The 20,146-nt window shown below is 38.5% G+C and overlaps 1 protein-coding gene across 1 annotated transcript in view; it reads right to left on the bottom strand.

Moving 5' to 3' along the window:
* LOC139598375 (uncharacterized) overlaps positions 1 to 20,146 on the bottom strand; it is a 73,531-nt gene that overhangs the window by 38,195 nt on the left and 15,190 nt on the right. The window contains exons 11-34 of the mRNA XM_071444696.1: positions 18,852 to 19,017; positions 18,432 to 18,614; positions 17,563 to 17,715; positions 16,170 to 16,314; positions 14,583 to 14,741; positions 13,728 to 13,846; positions 12,536 to 12,727; positions 11,271 to 11,426; positions 10,654 to 10,838; positions 9,716 to 9,898; positions 9,490 to 9,581; positions 9,143 to 9,312; positions 8,700 to 8,859; positions 8,276 to 8,355; positions 7,555 to 7,735; positions 6,730 to 6,885; positions 5,292 to 5,425; positions 5,024 to 5,182; positions 4,264 to 4,444; positions 3,587 to 3,798; positions 2,874 to 3,062; positions 1,839 to 1,909; positions 401 to 563; positions 203 to 289 (exon numbers count right to left, since the gene is read on the bottom strand). Coding sequence (XP_071300797.1) covers positions 203 to 289; positions 401 to 563; positions 1,839 to 1,909; positions 2,874 to 3,062; positions 3,587 to 3,798; positions 4,264 to 4,444; positions 5,024 to 5,182; positions 5,292 to 5,425; positions 6,730 to 6,885; positions 7,555 to 7,735; positions 8,276 to 8,355; positions 8,700 to 8,859; positions 9,143 to 9,312; positions 9,490 to 9,581; positions 9,716 to 9,898; positions 10,654 to 10,838; positions 11,271 to 11,426; positions 12,536 to 12,727; positions 13,728 to 13,846; positions 14,583 to 14,741; positions 16,170 to 16,314; positions 17,563 to 17,715; positions 18,432 to 18,614; positions 18,852 to 19,017 — 3,676 coding nt within the window. The remainder of the gene's footprint in view (positions 1 to 202; positions 290 to 400; positions 564 to 1,838; positions 1,910 to 2,873; positions 3,063 to 3,586; positions 3,799 to 4,263; positions 4,445 to 5,023; positions 5,183 to 5,291; positions 5,426 to 6,729; positions 6,886 to 7,554; positions 7,736 to 8,275; positions 8,356 to 8,699; positions 8,860 to 9,142; positions 9,313 to 9,489; positions 9,582 to 9,715; positions 9,899 to 10,653; positions 10,839 to 11,270; positions 11,427 to 12,535; positions 12,728 to 13,727; positions 13,847 to 14,582; positions 14,742 to 16,169; positions 16,315 to 17,562; positions 17,716 to 18,431; positions 18,615 to 18,851; positions 19,018 to 20,146) is intronic.

The following is a 20,146-nucleotide window of genomic DNA, read 5'->3' as shown; positions in this document are numbered from 1 at the left end:
TATCACAGATTACTACACAACATATTATTATACAAAATTAAGGAGGTACCAAGGACATAACCACCCTCTGAACATTTTGGTTGCAGCAGTTCTGTGGTGAGAAACTAAAGACCTATAGCAAGTGAGGTCTGAAAAGACAATAAAGTGTAAATAAACAGGTAATGAATGTCTCCTAACTGAATCTAATGGGAAATTTACTCACATTTTGATGACTTAGAGTTAAAACACACATTTCAACATCTTTGGGAAACATCCTGTAGTTATAAGGATGAGTTAAGCCAGCACAAATCTAAAAAGAAGTTTGAGAGAAAATGCAAGGAACATAAGTAATATGCAGTAAACCACTCATTTGCAGGTTGTTTTGGTATATGAGACTAAAGGAAGTTTTTGGATAACTCACATAGGGGTTTTCAGGTTGGTAACCAAGTATGAGAGTCTGAACTGTTTCCTCCAGACCATTTATCAAAACTTTTGTTTCCATGAAATAGTGCTTTTGCTTTTTGTCAACAGTAAATGTCTCCTGCAGAAAGAAGCTCTGCAGAAAAGGCACTTTAAAAGGATGCCTGGAAAAAACCCAAGAAATAAAAGTAGTGTAAAAGATCTTAATAGATAACTACAAAAAGAAATCATGTGGAGTTCAACTTGAACTCCAAAATTATCAGTTACCACCAGGGTGTCTGGTACAGAAGCAAAACACATGGGACTGGACATTTAGGAAACTACAAAGCATAATGACAACTTGATACAAACTCCACACACTAACCGGAATTTTTGATAGAGTTTCCATCCTGGATTGTGTAAATGGCTGGAAGGGCATGGGAGAAGGTGCTGCTCTATAAAGTTCTGACATGCATGAGCAGCACATACACCTTCTATACCTGCATGGCCAAGACTTCATTTCAAATAGGGAGTGTCCAAAAGCTCCTGGCAGGTTTGAAAATCTCACCTGTCCACATTTTATGCTTTCTGTAGAAACAGTAATCTGCATGCCAAGAATCCTGTGCAACAGATGTTCAGCACTCCACAGCTCTAGGTGTAGTTCACTGCTTCAGTGTAATGGTTTATGGACTTTATTAAATATTTCTGCACTTTTACTTAGACCTCTTGGAAGCATGCATGAACCCTTATAAGCAGACACTGGACAGCCTTTATACATATTAGAATACCTGGTACAGCTCTTGCCTTAAGAAAGCTGAGATTTCCCCAGAAATTATCCAGATATCTCTAATCTGAGCACACGTTTTTACTGAGGCCTTCAGGCTGGGCCTTAGTAATGGATAATGAAGAGAGAAATTTCAGGGACAGCCAATATGTAGGAGCAGCATACTCATTCTCATCAGAAAATGGAAATATGCTCCAGAATCTAAACAAGACCATTTGTTTCATGTTTTAAGAGGATACCTCTGGCTTTAGAATGACTATATAACACCTAAGGACTAGGAAAAAGGCACATGGATGGCCCAGAGAATCAGATATGGATTTTGGAACTTCTCACCACATACAAGTTTGGACACACCATAAATCCTGCTGTTTTCAGGAAAGGAGGCTATATGCCTGGCTGACCTGCCAGCAAACATGTCACAGCACACATGGGCTGTTGCCTCTGACAGCTTTGTTCACTGTCATTTCAACAGAGGCCAAAACCTAATGGATGCAAAAAAACAGCCCATGAAGCTGCTGTACTTGAGCAAGTTCAGGGAACCAAATGGGACAAAGAACAGACTCTGTCCATGTGGCACTCTCACTTTGTAAAGCCCACAACATTTCCTAAGAGCATCAAGATGCACATTAAATTTAGGCCAAAACATTCTTAAAAGATAGAAATAAGAATACTAAACCTGAAATGGAGTGTTGCACGTTTTTGATAGAGCATCTTCTCCTTCCTCAGCTCTTTTATCTGACCTTCACACTGCAGTACAACAGGCAGACTTTTATAATCTCTCCATACAATCTTCACAGAAAAGTTTGTCTTCTTAGGCTGCACTCAGATCATGAGACCAGAACAGGAAAGGACAATTGCATCAGATGTACTGCATTCATATTCAGGAACCTCAATATGGAAACCATGTTGTTCAACAAGCTGCAGCAAGGCTGTCACTTCACAGACAAACCATTTCTGCTGCAGTTTAAGTCCAGGTCTCCATTAATCTCTCAGAGGATTAAAAATGCCATCAGTAGAAAACTGACTCCAGCAGAAGACAAATGCCCATTAATGTGTCACTTGAGTGGCACCTACTTGCAACATAAGGAAGCTCTGGCACATAAAAAACAGAAATGGATTTTCAAAGCATGGAAAAAGTATTTTCAAAGCTATGTTTGGAAAAAACCTTTTTAAGACTTCCTGTAAGTCTTAAAAGTAAGGTGTGAATGGACCAAAGTAACTGATCAAAGAACCTCTTTTGAGGAGAAACTGCTGATTATCCTTCCTGTGCCACAGACATCAAGCAAAGCAAAAATTATTTTAAGACTAGAAGGGATGTAGAGATTAAAATAGCTTATAAACCTGGGTTGTTACCATGCTCACTAGCAGGCAAGAGATTCTGATTCTCCAGGACAGTAGAATCTTCTACACCTCTCATAAATCTTCATCAAGCTGAGAGTAACCACATCTCCAGCTCTCTTTTTAGTCACACTGTCTCTCTTCACCCTCTCCTCCCTGACTGACTGTCTGGGCTCTCTAATAGGTGAGAAGTACCCCAAACTATGCCACACAAGTTTTTGTTTTCTTTTTGAGCCTAGATTTACACTGCAGCCTCTCAAAACAGACAGAAATAAATGCAGTACTGGAAGGGTTTAAGTTTCAACACTAGCAATAACATCTTTCAGGAAGAGAGTGCTGAGTCAAAAAAATTGCTTTTGTTTCTCTTTCTCACCATTGGCAGATTGTGATAGCTGGCTGTGAAGTTAAATTCCTGTTTCATACTCTTTATCTTAAAGAGTAGAAGTTTGGCTCGTTCATTATTCTCCAAATGAATCTCATTCTTCACGAGCTGATTCCACAGAGAGACCATTTCACTATAGCTATGCAGAACATTCCTCCCAAGATGATTAACTGTGGATGCCTGAAAAACAAAGACATTATTCTGGCTGAGCCAGGACAGACAGCATTCCACTGTGCAGCAGCACAGCACGGAGGGGACAGAACGATCATTTACAAGAACTATTAGAAATGTGTGCCATCTTTTCCATTATCAAAATACTCCAAATTACTATACAGAGTTCAAAGTTTATTTTATCTCCTCCAAAAAAGGGAGGGACAAAAACCTAAATAGTTGATGAACAGTTTTTTCTCATTCAAGAATGTTTCTCACATTTCTCCAAGACTGTGCCTGAAGCAGTAGTGACCTAAGGAGGAAAAGCTGATAAAGGAACATCCTAATCATAAACATAAGTCAAATTGCATAGTGACAGAAGTCTCCCACATTGCCTAATGAACAGCAATTATGATTAAATCAGTTTTAAACCTCTACTGCATAGCACAGTCTAAAATAAATTAGGAGGAAGCTTGGAAACCACAGAGTCAGGGCATAGTGACACACAGAGCCCTGTCCCCAAAGCCATACACCCTGTGCACCATGTCACCCACCTGCAGGTATGTGGTAGCTGGTGTGTAAATGTGAACTTTTCCTTCCTTCTCATTGCCTTGATCTTTATAGAATAGATCCAGTACAAGGTCTTTAATGGAGAGAGCTCTTGCAGCTGTCAGCTGGGATGTCAGTGAATAAGCAGAATGCTGAGGCTGGTGCAGTTTGTGAGCTGTGTACAGGTAGAGCCACGGGGTGTCTATACTGAACCCACCTGCAAGGGACATGTATTAAAGCTGACAGAAACATGAGATTTCAAACTACCTGGATTCTAACTCCACTTCAAGGATGAGAAGATCCAGGGGTTCCACAATGAAGCTAAAATGCTACTATCAACCTTTTCTCTTCCAATTGCTAAAATCTCTGGGTTGGATAGAATGAAATCAATGTCCTTCACTAGTGTAAATGGAACTGCTAGAAGAGACCAGCCAGCCAGGCTGTGATAAATTGGAGATTTTGAAAACTCAGCTAGACAAAGCCACAACAGATGTGATCTACTGCTAGAAACAGTCCTGATTGGAGCAGGAAGCTGGGCTGGACAATCTCCAGGGTCTCTCTCTTCCAACAAATACCTTTATCATTCTGTTGCACTCAAGCAAAACTGCTCAGAAAAACCTGGCAGCAGCTTCCAGTGCCTGCTTTTCTAATCACAGACTGGAAATGGTTTGTGGTACTTCACCTTCCCACTTCTTCAGGCCATTTCTGGATGCATCCTTCCACTGCAGCCCAGCCACAAATGGTACATGGTCATTATACTGCACCTCAAAGTTGGTGCTGCTCTGCAAATACACCTGAGAGGTGTGCAAGTGCTGCAGCTGGGTTCTGTAATTCATCTGTTTTTCCAGGACTTGCATGGTAAACTGGAAAAGAAGTGAAGCAAATTTAAATAAAAACAAGATCCCATTTTCAGGGCTGTATAAGTTACTCACACACACACAGAAGCAGGAAGGCCACAGCTTCTGCCTTTGCACATTTGCCATTCACTCTATGGATTTTCATGCATTCTCACCAATTATAGACTGAGATTTCCTTAATATGCATTTGTTACAACTACAGGAGATTAAAAAAGAAAAATGCTGTAATATTCTGAGTTGTTATAACCTGTGCCCTCCTTCCACATTGTGTCACCAAAGCAGCTTTCATAAATCTCTACAATCATTTTATATGAGTTAATAATGCAAAAACCTCAGAGCAAATTACACCCCAACTTTTCCAGTATTTGCAAAATTTATCTTCTAGCAAATGTCAGAGATTCAGTGCCTCTGAGCTAAGACCTCACCTAGCTCAAAATTATTAAGTCTGGGTACTTGCCTTATATTATTAGTACACATCATACTTACAAAAAAAAAGGTTGTAATAAAAAAAAAATCAAAATTTATTCTTAGTCTGTCTGTTAAATATTTGAAGTGAAGTTCTTACTTTTAAACCATCACTATTACCTCCATGAAATAGCTGACTACAGATGAACTGGAACTGTTCTTAAAGGCTTGGCTGATCAGCACTTTCTTCTTGTTGTTTATTTCATCCCAATGTTTCCCATAGTTCACTTCCATCTGGGAGGAAATCCAAGATGCAGTCACTTCATGTTTCAGGTGAACCTAAAGAGGAGAGCATTGCTTTTTTGCTGTGATCTGTTGCTCATGTTGAGAGCCCTGAGCACAGGTGCCACAGGGGTGCCCAGCACAGAGTGCCTGGCCCAGCACCCACCTGGTGGCTGTAGGAGGGAGCCTGCACACAGTGAAACTCATGGCCCAGCTCCAGGCTGTAGAAGCCCCGTGCCCCTGCCTCCACTTGAACTTTCTGCTGCGTGCTGCACTCGTGGCAAGGGGTTTTTGCCTCTCCTGCTCAGGTTAAATCACAAAGTTACTTATTCAAGTAAATCAGAATTAACCTTTCAAAATGTTAATAGTATAAATCTGGCACTGGCTTCAAGACTTCTACTTTTCAGACGTCAAAGTGAGATTTGTTTATTTTTCCAGCCATACACTTGTTGATTTATCCTATAAATCCAAAGGAAAGCACAAACTTCATTACTTAAGCAGAATTTTACCTGGTTGAAGTAAAAGAACTACAAACTACTCACGATCAAGCTTTGCAGCTTTCTTGGTATCACACAATATTTGATGATTTTCTGTTACCACCTAGCTCCCAACATCATGACATTACATGACATTTCATCTTAAAAAAACCCCAAAACTTCCAGCCCTTCTGGACACTGAGAAGAAAATTAAAATAATGAATTTGAAGTTCCAACTAATAAGTAGGAATACTTTTTAAAATGAAAAATCCAGTACTTCTGCAAGGAAGTATTTGCTGAACACTTCAGGTGGTGGAATAGCTGTCAAACTAGGTTTAAAGTGAAGTGTAACTATGCTCCAAGTATCTAACTGCACAATTACATAGCTATAGCCAGGCATCTTAAGGTTGTGTTCAAGTGTTCAGGTATGTTTTGATTGCTGTTTATAAAACATTGTGATCAGCATGCCATTTTTAGCAAAATTATGGGGTCATGCCTGCATAGGTTTAAGAAAACTTGATTACTCATATTGCTACTCTCTGAAGGTGCAACAGAGTTAGCATAAACAATCCCCCTATCACATTTAGCATGATTAACTAATACAAGGAATCAATACTTTGATATAACTGCACTGATGGCCACCTGCTTTGTCTCACAGAATTAACACAATTCCTACTGTCATGGTTTAACACTGGCACAATCTCACAGCAGAAACCAGGGAGAAAGTATCTTCATGGGGGCACTGGCATTGTGCCAGTGTTAAACCATGACACCTACATTGCAACCAAGGGAGCAAAGCCAGCTGCTTCCTAGAAACCACCCCTCATATTATTGAGTGCATGCATGCAATCTGAAAACACAAATTAATTAGGAGCAATTCTCACTGAAAAAGTGATTTTTAATCTAATGATGGATATGCTTGTGAAAAGCCCATTAAAAATATATGTTTTTATATGTAGACTCAAAGAATAAAGCATATCCAACTGAAAAAAGCAACTTGTTCCAAATTTCAGATCACAGTTTAAAAATTAACTGAACTCTTTCTACTGTGTTCTAAACACAGAGGCAAATCTTGTAGGAAAAATGAGTAATACAGAGTACTTTTACTTTCCCTGTTTTTCAGTGTACCTAGGAGTCCATATTTGATCTGCAGACCATGGGACCACAATCCCTCACGCTGCTGGAGAAGAGCGACGGCATGAGCTCCAAGAACACCTGGCAGGTGAGTCTCCCCTTCCAACGAGTATTGTCTCACCTTATCATCAACCTTTTTCTCCAGAAGTGCTACAGAAAGAAGATAAATGATTATGCAGTGACAGAACTTGAAGTTACTTCAGCTAGTTAAAGGAATACTACAGTGGGGAAACCAAAAGGTCAAACTGCCTTCTGCATTTCTTAGTTCTGTTAGTTAGTTCTGTTTGAAAGTACTATGTAACCCTATACATTTCAGTCAAAAATGAGAGCTTTAGACATAAATTACTGGTTTATTTCACTGTATTATTTTAATTTTAATGTAGTGATGTTATACAAATATAAGGCTCTCTTTCTGATACTTTCTCTTGTATTTTCCTCAGCTCATTTATGAAAAAAGCCTTCAAGATTTTTAGAACATCAGGTCTTAAGAGACATTCAGCTACAAATATGTGTCTGCATTGATTTGTACTAACAAAAGTGAAAAACAGGTGTTATTTTTTGGCATGTTTTTATCAAGTAATTCCTTTCATCTTATTTCCTCTACCCTTTCCAACAGTAATTCAAAACAGACTTATTTTAAAATTTCTTTTATCCTGAAATACATATATTTGTATTAATTTATGCAGGACAGTAATTTTAAAAAGCAGTCTTTATGGACTTGAAAGAAATTGAAGGAATAAATGTCCAAAACCATTCAACCTTAACAAATAACAGCTCCAGAACTTGCATTTATATGGCAAATACTTACTGTCCTCTAACCTGAAAGAAAGGCAGCATCCTTCAACAAATTATTCAGAGACACTGAAAAAGCTATCTTCTTGCCAAGCTGTTTAGTGATGTTTCCTGACAAAACGATAGGACTGCTTTGCTTTATCAGCTTTACCTCCAGCTGGGTCATGTATCTCTGCTCTCCACTCAGCATCTGCAAATCTGCCACTCCCTAGAACAAACAAACAAATCAAAAAGCAAACCCCAAGCCGCTCAGCAACATAAGTTCTAAGAAAGCAATAGTATAGACTTGGGTGTTTCAGAAATGAGATGAGAGGAGGAAGAAAAGACATGTTTTCCTATACATCTAACCATAAACCTTCCCACACCCCACAAAGCCTAAAACTTGCTATTGATAAATACTGGAGAGGAAGGATGGATTTGTTTTTCCAGTTACACAGAGGTCACAGTGGTGCAAGATGCTACTTCCTTCAGCTTCTGCTGGTTTTAGGACTGAAATCACTATGAATGTTACAATACCAGGCCAGAAATTAATAGGGTGTTACTGAAAATACTGGCAGTCTCACAGAGATTTAGGTTGAAATTTAGCACTGAGTCTATCTCAAAAATATGTAATAAGGAGAACTGGTAATTCCTCTGATGGATTACTCACAAAACTGTTTTTCAATATGTGTATTTTCCCTGCCTTTCTTTTCTGTGCTTTTATGTAAGTATTCATGCTGCAAGGAGGCCTCATGAAGTGCAAACATACCTTAATGTAATACACATCTCGCTCATCCACTATCAGCTCCAGGTGTCCAACTCGGGAATTTTTAGAAAACTCAATCCTCCCTTGGAGAAAAAGAAAACTCTTTACATTTTCTTTACTGTTCAGTGATGCTTCATAAGACTGTACTTAAAATGATAGCTCTTCTTTTTATAAACAATAGATACAGAGAGATTAAAAACATAAATATCAGCTCAACCTCTGACTGTGCAAAATATAGTCTTAACCAAGATGCATACCCCATTGGGAATGGCTGCTACCTAAAACAGCAAGCTGACAGTTCTCACATAATAATGCAGTTCCAGCATTAGATTAGTGAGTGAAATATGCTGATACTTCTCAGTTAATTGTAATGTAGTTCTCCTAACTGACATTAGCCGATGATCAGGCTCTTAGATCAAAAACCTACCATCGATCTCAATTTTTTTCTTAGGTTGTATAAATTGGATTCTGAATTTCTTCTGTGGGACACTAAAACTTAGGTCAACACCAATATCTCTTTTCAAGTCTGACTTTGGAGTCCCAAGGAAGAAGTGAAAGACAGCTTCACTAGGGATCCATGAATTCTCCTGAAAGAAAAAAAGGATAATCACATTATTCATTGGCACACCATTTACAAAACAATCTCTCACACTGAGACAACAGATTGTTTGTGTGTGCTGTTTTGTAGATAAAAAGAGTATACACATCCTATCAGCATCAGTAACTTGTGTCCAACATATCTTCCCATATATTGGGAATGGAATGAATAATAACACAGAGCTTGGAATGCAGAGGGTTGAATGTGCAGTGCTGAGATCCACCAGAAGAGCAAACTGCAGCTAAAGGCAGAGTCCAGCGTGCCAGTGGTACCTGAGCTATGTGGTCATAGGCAGCCTCCACCACGTACTGCTGCAGGCCTCTGTCTTGCTTAGTTAATGTCACAGCCACTCTCAAAGGTCCACTCAGGGGGAAAACCAAAGCACTGGCTGGGTCAGGATAGGACACTGCAGAACACAGCTGCCAGCCAATCATCTCAGATACTAGTGGAAGACAACAGTTGAACATTCAATTAGAAAAGCAAAGGAAACACAAAAATGAGCATTGCACTGTAGACCTTTTAGAAATAATATGTGAAAAAAGAAACTCTAGTGAATAAAACAATCTGTTATGGATATTTCAGAATGCCTTTCTAAGAAAAACATAATAGCTGGACTCACCTTCCTCCCAAGTGCAAGACCTGGTCTCTGTGTGGTCTTGGAAGACATCTATATCTTCTGTCTCATCCACCATTCTGAAGTAGAGTTTAGAGCTACAACCAAGAATTTTGAACAATAACTTAAAAGCAATTATGCTGAAGTTACAGCAATATTTAAACAAAATTGTCAGTTATATTCAAGAAAGTTAACAGTTACTGTTTTTGAAGATGCCTGTGCTTAATCTTACCTGAAATTAATTATCTCCATAGATTCTTCTGGAGTGTTCAAGAAAACTTTGAGCTCTTTCCCTTTCTTCACCTGGATCCCCCCATCAAGACTAGTAGATGTCCTCATTCCTGTTAACCACTTTAGGCCAGCTTGTCCCAGAGTCCCCACAATTCCCATTTGGACAGAAAGCTGAACAAATGCACTGTTGAAAGATTCATGTACATGAAATGCAGTTTCTTTTTAAAGTGCTTAATTTAAACCTCTTCAATAAATACACAGCATTTGATGCTGTAACACAGTATATTCTATGATTAAAATCATGAACTATTTTTTTTTCAGGAAATAACTGAAAAGATTGCATGTACACCAACACACACTTTAAACATGGATTATGGTTTTACTGTGTCTCATAAGGAGGGGATCTGAATGCAGCTTTCAGCATGAAATATTAAGGAAGGGAAAACAATTAGAATTGAGTATCACAGGGCAAGTTTCTCTCTGTCTGTACAGCACTTAGGAAAGTTTAGTAACCTATTCAGTGTGTATAAAAGCTAAAATAGCCATGTAAGGAAACACAGGGTTAAATCCTCCACTGGTTTGTGCATCCATAACCTGTAACAGCATTATTTGATCCCAAGAAAAATCCATTTGTCACATGTAGAACATTCCAAAAAATCATTTGCATGCAACAATTCAGGAGTTTGATCTAGAGACAGAGAGGAATAGTCAGCTTAAACCAGTACTGGAATAACACAGTGAGAGTTCAAAATCAGACAGGCAGGACAGGAAAGCACTGCTGCCCTTACACCATGGCAACCATTCAGCAACAGAAAGATGATGACTGCTTTTGTTCTTCAGGAATCTCCTAATTAATTAATATGCACAAAACTTTCACATCAGGAATTGCTACTTTACATCAGGGACATGTGAAAGGGACACATTTGCAGCATTTAATACCTTGGCTTGATATATCCATTTAGAAAGAAGTTGGACTGTTGTTTGAAATCGGCATTCCCTTTGATTTTTATGTTGATTGCTGCTGAGGCATTGACTGCCAGTTGAACAGGAAACCCTGAAATTGCTGGAAACTGCAGCTCTTCAGTGGCCAAGCTCATCCTTTTATTAAACTGGACCTCCTGACCCTGTGGTGAACAAAACCCAGAATATTATTTTGCATAATAGAGTTAGCATTCAATAAATTTGTCAGATATAATTTTTGACTGCATCTGTCTATTGTAAAAATGTTTTTACCTGAGCTGATCTGGGACATAAAGAAGAAAGCAGCCCAAAGCCTGGCTATGGCCATGGCATGAGTCAGACACCAGTCCTACTCTAGTTAAAAAAAGAATTTGCATTTAAGCATGGATGGATTTGAATGAGAGAAGTAAGAACCATTAAACAGCAGAACAAATTTTGGCCTAATGTACTGAATGCTGTTTAAACCAAATATAAACTGGTGTCTTTTAGAGTTCAATTTAGAGAAATAACAAGTAATATTTTTTATCTTTAACATATCTGTCAGAAGACAGTTTCTCAAGATATTTACTTTCAGATAGAAAAAAGGTTCCTTTTACCTTCAGAAGTTTGACGGCCAACTCAGCCAGATTTAAGGAATAATGTTTCATTTGTTTTCTGAAATCCTCACAATTTAAGAAGCTAAGTTCATTTCCAAAGATTTTCATGCTTAGCTCACATTTCAACACCTCCTTTCTTACTGTTCTCTCAGTGAACTGACATGATAAAAAAAAGAAATCAAAAGGAAGGGTGTTATAATTTCCTTTCAAACTCATAATTAACAATTCCTCAATGCAGGCTATGCTATCAGTAAAGAAACATTATGCTCCCTTTTACAAGTACTTTGGAGACCACTTAAGAGCCTGGATTAGAAGCTGTTCTTTCCAGCTACACTTCAGCTCCACAGCACACAAGCTGCCTGCCACTATGAACACTGGTCATGTCCAGTCCTAAGAGGACATCCAAAGGAGAAGTATTACAATACATACCCACAAACAGATGAAGCTTTGAAAAATACAATCTCAAAACAACATTAGGGATGCCTTGATTGCTAAATAAACTGCTAGGATGTAAAACTTTTACATTTTCTGTCCTTACAATTCTATGATAGCACAGCAACACAATATCATGAGCTTACTCTCTAAGAAGAAACCCTATGAAGACGAGTCCAAGAAGAGAGATGGTCTAAGACAAACCAAATGAATCACAGTCCCTGATTTTTCCAGCTAATACATCAACAACTGAAGTCAATTCTCAGAGCTTCCCTGTTGTGTACATAAAACAGAGCTCTCTCCAAAAATGAGTAAATTCACAAAGCGTCAATGTAACATCTGAGATCAAACTGGGAAGTCAGATTGCAAATAACAGGACTCAGGAACTCAACATCAAGCAGCTGTTTACAGTGCCACAGCAGTCAATTGACAAAAGGACATCAGCATAAAGGGAGCAGAGCTCAAAATCATGAGAGGAAGCCCAAAACACAGGCAATATAATCCCATGGCTGACTGTCATTGTTTTGAGACAATAAAACAATCTGAAAAAACCCTAAAGATCTGGCTCTTTGCTGCTCCATATTTTCTGCAGCTGTTAAGTTCTCTGCAAGTAAGCAGAACGAGTTACATGTGCTTATGGAAAGGAGTCACAGTAATCCAGAGCACTTGTCTGATGTGAGATGGGGCCCTGTGTTAGACTGGGAAATGTCATTAATTTTTCCAAGATCTATAGATTCAGTTACCTTTTTGACTAACTCATTCATCCTACTGTATTTTCTACCAAGACAGTTTTGGTTTGTTTTTCTCAGCTTTGGCTTGCCAGACTTGCTCACAAGATGATCACTGGGGCTATATTGCTTCAAAGTCGGGTTCCTCTGCTTGACTTTCTCTGCTGTCTCCACTGGAGTTTCTGACTTGTGGTTTCCTTCATTAGCATTTCCAAAAAAATAGTCACTGAAAGTAGAAGATTTCAGCCCAAAACCCTTCTCTATGAGAGTTTCAGCATTCTCCAATCGTACACCAACCTAGTGAAAAGCATGCAGCAGTGAAAAGCCTAACAGTGACATGTACAGGCCATGGCCAGTTCTAAAGCAGAAAAATCAAATTTACAACCAGATATAACCAACACAAAAGATTTGCCAAGCAAGATCACAGCCTACGAAGTTTAGCATTCTACCTCCTTCAGCATTCAATACTGGATATTCCAGTATTAAATCTTCCCCAAAAAATTAGATATGTAAAGCTTAGTCCAAAATAAAAATCCTTTTTCCTTCAGGTATTGAGGTCCATTTACACCATAATGGGCCAAAAGGGGATACTGCTATTTTGGCATGTTAAAAACTGTATTTTGGCTGGAAAACACTAACACATCCTTTTCATTCTCTGAAGTAAGATTCTGTTTGGAAGTTTGCTTAAAACAGAATTACTAACATACATAAATCCAGGGTATGTGGCACTGAAAAAAAGTTTTGTTCTCCTGCAAGCTTAAACTTGAGACCTGAAGGCTACATTAAATACTTTCTTTCTTTCATGTGCACATTGTTACCTGGCACAGCAGGTAAAGATGATGAGGTCTCAGGCAGGTCATTGAAATGTGCCAAGCACTGGAAGGTCAATGGCACTAGAGCAGTAACTTCAGCTAAGTACAATTGTATCTATCTGTTAAAGCAATGGTGTCCCAAGGCAATCCATTTTCCACTGTACATCAGGAAAAGAAATCTTACCATCCTAAACAGGAGCAGTGTCTCAGAAAGCACTGACTTTAATGTTTCATTTGAATCAACAGGAGCTGAGTATTAGTCACTTTCCCAGTGCATGGCACTAGCAAATAGTGCTTTTATTTTGACTAAGCCCATTACACAAAGGACTCACCAGTCTGAGGCAACTGTGCTACAGCAGTGAAAAGCACATTTTGCTAAAGGAACTACAACAGGAAAGCAGAAAATGCTTTGTACTTCAATATTCCAAGTGTCACTTGAGGAGGGGGATAAAAAACTCCCACAATTAAAAAATGCATAAACTTGCCTCCAGGAGATTTATAGCCTGTCCCATGAAGTGAACAGTCAAATTTGTCATGACCGATCGTGGTAGAAAAGATGTAGGAGAAAAGACCACTGATGCTTCCATATTTGCACCTGCACCAGCTGCAATGGAAAATAGATGTCTGTCAGCTGGAGATCAGCTGTTCTCAAATATTTTGCAAAATTCATGATTCTTTGGAAAGCTGTTACTGCACTAAATAAGAAGATGGTGAATGAAACATTGTCAACAGGTGAAAATATTTAACTCTTTAATACAGCAAAGGCATTACTGTAAGTAACTTCCAGTTATTGGAATTCCATATTTACTGGATATTACTGGGTATTATCTCACTAACATCAAAGGGAAAGTATTTATAATGCACTAGAGGAAATGGACAGAAAATCAAAACGTAACTCTGAAAAACATCATCTAGCATTTTCACTAAAAATAAATGAACAGATAGTAAAACAGAAAGGAACTAGTTTGACTCTTTTCTTATACCAAGGACAGCACATGGATCAGGAGAAGAAAAAACATCCCAGTCCCCTGTTGCTGCAAAGGAAGTTAACTAAGGAGGGAATTAAAAGTTGATGTTCACAAAAATAATCTGAAATGTTCATTGGTTCTTAGTCTCCTCTCTCACAAGATGCAAAGGTGTATGGTATCTGGTTTGCAGGAAATATATTTCATATGCTCCAATTACAGTCAAACAGAATCAAGCTTACATTTGCATATTTGGATAGTATTAAATCATAAAAATCAAAGTTCTCTGGAACAATATGTAAAGGGTCAGAAAAGCCATGTGGGATGTTAACAATCCATATGCTACAAAGTATTAAGTTCTAAAACTCCACATACCTGAGTGAAATGTGACATCAGAGTATGAGGAGTATTTCCATGTCTCCCAGTCAAAATCTTTGCTAAGGATTTCATCAGGAATAGAATCCCGAAGGTGCTCCTTCAATGGGTCATCTGTCTCCAGGAGCTGAGAGAGATGACTCCAAACAAAGGAGCCCACTAAAATTCAACAAAGAAAAGGATGTGGAAATCAGAGAAAAATTATAGGAGTCTTAAAAACAGATACAGGAATTTTTTATATATATACCACCATTAATTCTAAGCCATTCCCCTGACCACAACAGAATCCATTCCTTTTCAGCATGATTAAAATCAGTCTGATGCACCTACTGCAACAGCCCCTTAAATAAAAAAAGGCACATACAATCAAACAATTGTGATTCAGAATTAGTATTTCTGTATGACACTGTGGAGTCCCAGCTCGGCCATGTATGTGCAAATGGGGGGCAAATATTTCCTATATGTTCCGGAGTGTGGTTCCTAAATAGAGGCTTTTTTGTCTCCCAAAGATAAAAGATACTAGGCTCCAGTGGTAGTTCAATGCACAGACACTGAATACTGATGTAACTGCATTTTTCACAACCCAACTTCTTTTCAAATTTCATTTTCTGAATGTGGAACTAAAAGCTAACATGTGCCCCATGCCTTCAAAAGCACTTGATATTATTTATTATTTATATTATAGAAACTTTATTCAAAAGTTTATATAACAAATTATTTAGCTGTCACATCAACAAAAGACAAAGGAAGGAAATTAAGAATATTCATGAGTACTGCATTAAATTGTTTGAAACACACAACATTTTGGATGGACTTGTACAGCTCCTTCATAAATCACACAAATTAAATTTTCTGCATGAAGTCACCAGGAGGAGTCACTGAGGGTACACCTTGACAGGATTTTGGAGGTGGTTTTCTCTCTCTCTGAACAGAGAGGAATGAGTGCCCTCCAAACCACAAGCCACATCAGCAGGTGAACACAATGCTGAGCCTGAACAATCACTGCAGGAGACACGGGTCTGGACATAACATCCTGGGAAATGGATCCCAGCTCCAAGGCAGAGCTGGCCAGGATCCAGACACAGTGCAGACAGAGCCTGCTTTCATCTGCTTGCAAACAATCTTACAGATACCCTTCTCATGTTTGCTGCTTCTTGACAGATGTAAATGCAAGGATTATTCTAGAGGTACCCTTCACTGAACGTGGTGATACCATTTTAGAATATCATAACATTTTTTTTATGCCACTTGATTCTTTCTCAACAAAATGCAATTTGCAGTCATGAATTTGTATTTCTAATGCACTGAGCATCCATACATCCTCCTCAGGAGCCTTCAGTGAATAAAATGTTACCAGTAGAAGGAACTAATTCTATGAAAAGTCAGTCCTTACTATTTCTAAACTAACAGTATCACAATTTCAATATAAAACGTCACAATCATACAAACAATTATTTAGAAACAATCTACAAAGCATTGAGATTAAATAAAAATTGACACAGATTGGTACCATTACACCTGCAAAGTAAATGTCACATTGAAGTATCAATTAGGAACATGTAAGACTTCAGAAAATGCTTGACTGACCTTGGCTGGATGTTTCTTTCAGCAAAGTCTTTTGTACTTCTTTAAATAACTCTTCATGTGGACATTTCATTGCTATATAATAAGCAGCAATTCTTATTTCCACATCTTCACTGGTTGCTTGATACAGCTGAACTAATATAGCATTCTAAGAGAAAAATACAAAAAGATAAAGACAATTATGATTCACTCCCCTGGAACACCTCATGCACTTTCAGGTCCTGGTGGATTTTTTGTTCTCAATGAGTTATTGCTACATTTATACCTTAAACAGCCTCATACCTGACAAAGCCACTTTGTGTAACAAGGATACAAATGTATGTACATATTGTCTATACTTCCTTATCCACAAAATAAATTTCCTGAATAAATTGTCATTATGACCTTGGATCCTACACAGACAAATCTATACAGGACTCTGCAACACAGAGCCTCCCCTGCAAGCACAACTGTTAAGGATGGTTTCATTCCACCACATGGGAGACCCGTCTGTTGTATCTCTCATGCTACAGCCAATACACAGACAACAATGGCCATGGCCTTGTTCACAGTCTATTAAGATCATTACTTTTGGTCTCAATCAAAGAGCAGGCTAGCAACAAATTTATTCTGTTCAATATTTCCCCAGTATCAACCAAGATAACTTCTTTTGTGAACTGCCAGGAATTAAGAAATCAGTGACTGATACTACTAACATTTTTATTAGCATTTAACAGCCCCAGTCCACTCAGTTCAGCTAGACAATGGTGGGGTATATGACAACATACAGACTTGATACTTTGAACATGTCTAATGAGCAACACCAAGCTTCATAACAGCAGACCAAGTGAATTGCACCAATCCATGTTGAAATTAAATTTTAAAAAGCCATAGAAAGGTGCTTCTCCAAGTGCAAGTCCATGTGGAGCTTCTTGTTCTTCTGGAGCAGGGCTGCCCACTTTGCCCAGGCCAGCACTCCTGGCATTGCCATTCCTCGAAGTATCAAGGTATTAGAGATAAACAAGTCTTGAACTTTCTTCCATTAAACCACTTAACAAAATGTTCTAACTATGGCAGTGTATTGCAAATCACAAGCTTCTCACATTAATACTTTATGTTTCAGAGAATGAAACAGTGAAACAGACTATGGGGAAAATCTAGTCCTGTGGGTTCTCAGCCATAATCCTTGCAGACAGAAGGCACCCAACTGCAGTGCCTAATTAAGAAGTCCCAAACACTGGATGCGTTACCTCAACTGTAGCAAAGCTCGTTATAGGTTTGCTCATCTGGGTGGTTCTACCCTCTTCTCCAACAGCAGAGGGGCTCTGCTGGAACATGTCTACACTTGTTCCTTATCCATCTGTGCATTTTGTAACTATTCCAACAAGTCCCAAATGTGTGGCAGTAAATCACTCACCCTGAGCGAGCAGGGAATGCGCCGGAAGGCCTGGACAGCGGCGAGGCGGATTTCCATGGGATGGCTCCTGAGGGCAGCGCACGAGCTCAGAGCAGGAGCCAGCGCAGCCGCTGCCAGCCCCGCGTTCCCGATGGCTTTCAACACCAGCTGCATCTGGAAATGCACAGCAAGGTAGAACAGAGAGCTCTCCAAGTGCTGGCAGCTGTACATTGAATTTCATGGCACTAGCATTTTCTGTGCAAAAATCTGTTTAAAATGATTAATAGTGATTTGGGGAGTTTACTGCAGCCCCTATTGTACCACCTATACCCTGGCTTTGCTGGGAGGACAAGACCCATATGGACCACAGTTCTATTCTGACACCATGTGGCACTTGTAAGTAGAACCTGCCTTAGACCTGGGGGAATACAAAAATATTTTTTAAATATTTTGCAACAGAAAAGCAAAAGTCACAAATTTTACATACTGGAAAGGTTTTTCAAATACTTTGATATTTTGTCCCTTTTGATCACAGATACTTTGACATTTTAGTGATTCAACATAGAATTCTGGACAGAATAATTAAATTAAAATAATAATTTGTCAACAGATATGTGTTCTTCACATTGCTCAATGGTATGAAGTTTGCTTCATCAGGAAATCCAAGGCTTTTCTTTATTTCCACACACAAGAATACCCATACTGATACATTCTACTTGTCAGATTACAAAGTTTTATCAGCTCATTCTAGCAAGGAATATTCATTTACTAAGCTTGTATGCATGGCTGTCTGGAAATCCAATGAATACCATTTTCATCAAAGAGGTTCTAGACCATAAAGGGAACAGAAAAGTAAAGCCCTTTATCATGTGCCTCTGTACAACCAATACCTTGCTGAGATGTTCTGCATCTTGCACAGTACAGTTTCCTCCCAAAAATTTCCCAAGAGTCCTCATCACACTCTGCACAGCAGGTACAACACCACAGGAGCTGTGAGCTGAACAAAACCGATGTACAAGAGCAGTTACTCCCAAGAAGCAGCTCTGGCTTGCTCTAGGTGACTTCAGCAAAGGCTGTAAACAACCACAAAAAGAACAAGGTGTTTCAGAAAAGTAATGAGAATGACTATTGTGACATACCACAGATTATAAATGTATCAAAATATTTACATACTCAAATTCAACCTCAACAAAATTACCTGGACAGAGCTTTGTCTAAATCTGTGAAAAAGACTGTTCCTGTAAAACACAAAAACTATGAGCCACCTAGAGTAATTACAAATTAAAAAAGAAAAAACAACATCCACTCACAGCAAGAGATTCAATCATGCCCGAGGTGGGATTAGGAATGAACGCAAATGACCAGAAGAAATATTCTACTTTGTCTTCTTCAACTTCTCCAGAAGCTATGAGGTCTTTCATTAGGACAACACATGCCTCTGTGGCACAAGATGGGAGTGCATCTATTAATGGTTGCCTGTAACACAAGAAAAAAGTACAGGAAACTTAAAATGACCAAAATACTTAAGAATCACATAACAAGTACATTGAGATGGGCTTCTTTCAAAGTAAATAAGTGTCCAGTGGCTTAGCAAATTCCAGATTCCACAGAAATCAAAATTAACTTCTGGTATAGTGGCCTTATAGAAATATGTTTCAGACAGGATGTGATGGAAGTGCATTGGTGTTTCAATAGTACCTAACCAGATTTTCAAGAAAATATTCAGTTTCTTTCCCTGAGAATTAAGCCACATTATATCCCAGGTTTGACTTCTAAAGACTGAGGTACCTTAAGGCACTGACTTTTTATTAAGGTGGTTTTTACCTTTCATTTCTTCTGTAGCATAAGTAACAAATTAAAATATTAAAACATTAAAACTGAATTGACCAGCTTTTACTTCCTGAGCTTTTTCAGACCTTATCTAAGGGGAAAGCTTCCACCAGCATGACAGACAATATATATTTCAGGTCTTAAGAGTCCCTCTGTAAATATTCTGTACCTGCCTCCTATACTGATGGAAGGACACTTTTGCATTAACTAGAAAGTAGTTAAACTAGATGGGGTAGAAGAATCAGAGTGGGATCTGCATGGGATTCTCTTTCACTCCTAAATTTAATAACCATGTCCTGAGTAAAATTAGTCTAAAGGTAATATAAAAGAGGCAAAGTAGTTTAATTACTATCTAATACTGAAGAATATTAGCTTGACTATTTATCAAAGGATGAGAATAAACCTAACCCAAAATAAAATTTGCTCCTTGTGCATCAAGTAAAGATATTGTAGTGAACATAAACCTTCACATTAGATTAATTTCAAACAGGCTGATGACATTTTGTACTGAAACCAAGTAAAAGAATTGTGGCATTATTTTCAATTTTATGAAGGGAATGTACTGATTTTAATAATACTGGATTAGTATTTCTGATAGTCTCAAATCATTAGATCAGAACTATTCCTGACTAGGCAGAGGAGTCGGGTCTTGATCTTCAAAGCCACAGTTCTACAATTGCCATCCAAGCCATGACTCAGGTTTCCCATTCACATTGCTTTGGAAACAGGAAATCTGGCTGTGGGAATAGGCAAATATATTTTGTGCATAACATTC

The sequence above is a fragment of the Agelaius tricolor genome, unplaced genomic scaffold, assembly GCF_023055355.1.
Source record: "Agelaius tricolor isolate 1412-34295 unplaced genomic scaffold, bAgeTri1.0.p SCAF_19, whole genome shotgun sequence".
NCBI lineage: Eukaryota > Metazoa > Chordata > Aves > Passeriformes > Icteridae > Agelaius > Agelaius tricolor.
The sequence above is the reverse complement of the archived record's forward strand: the minus strand, read 5'-3'. Positions and strand labels throughout refer to the sequence as shown.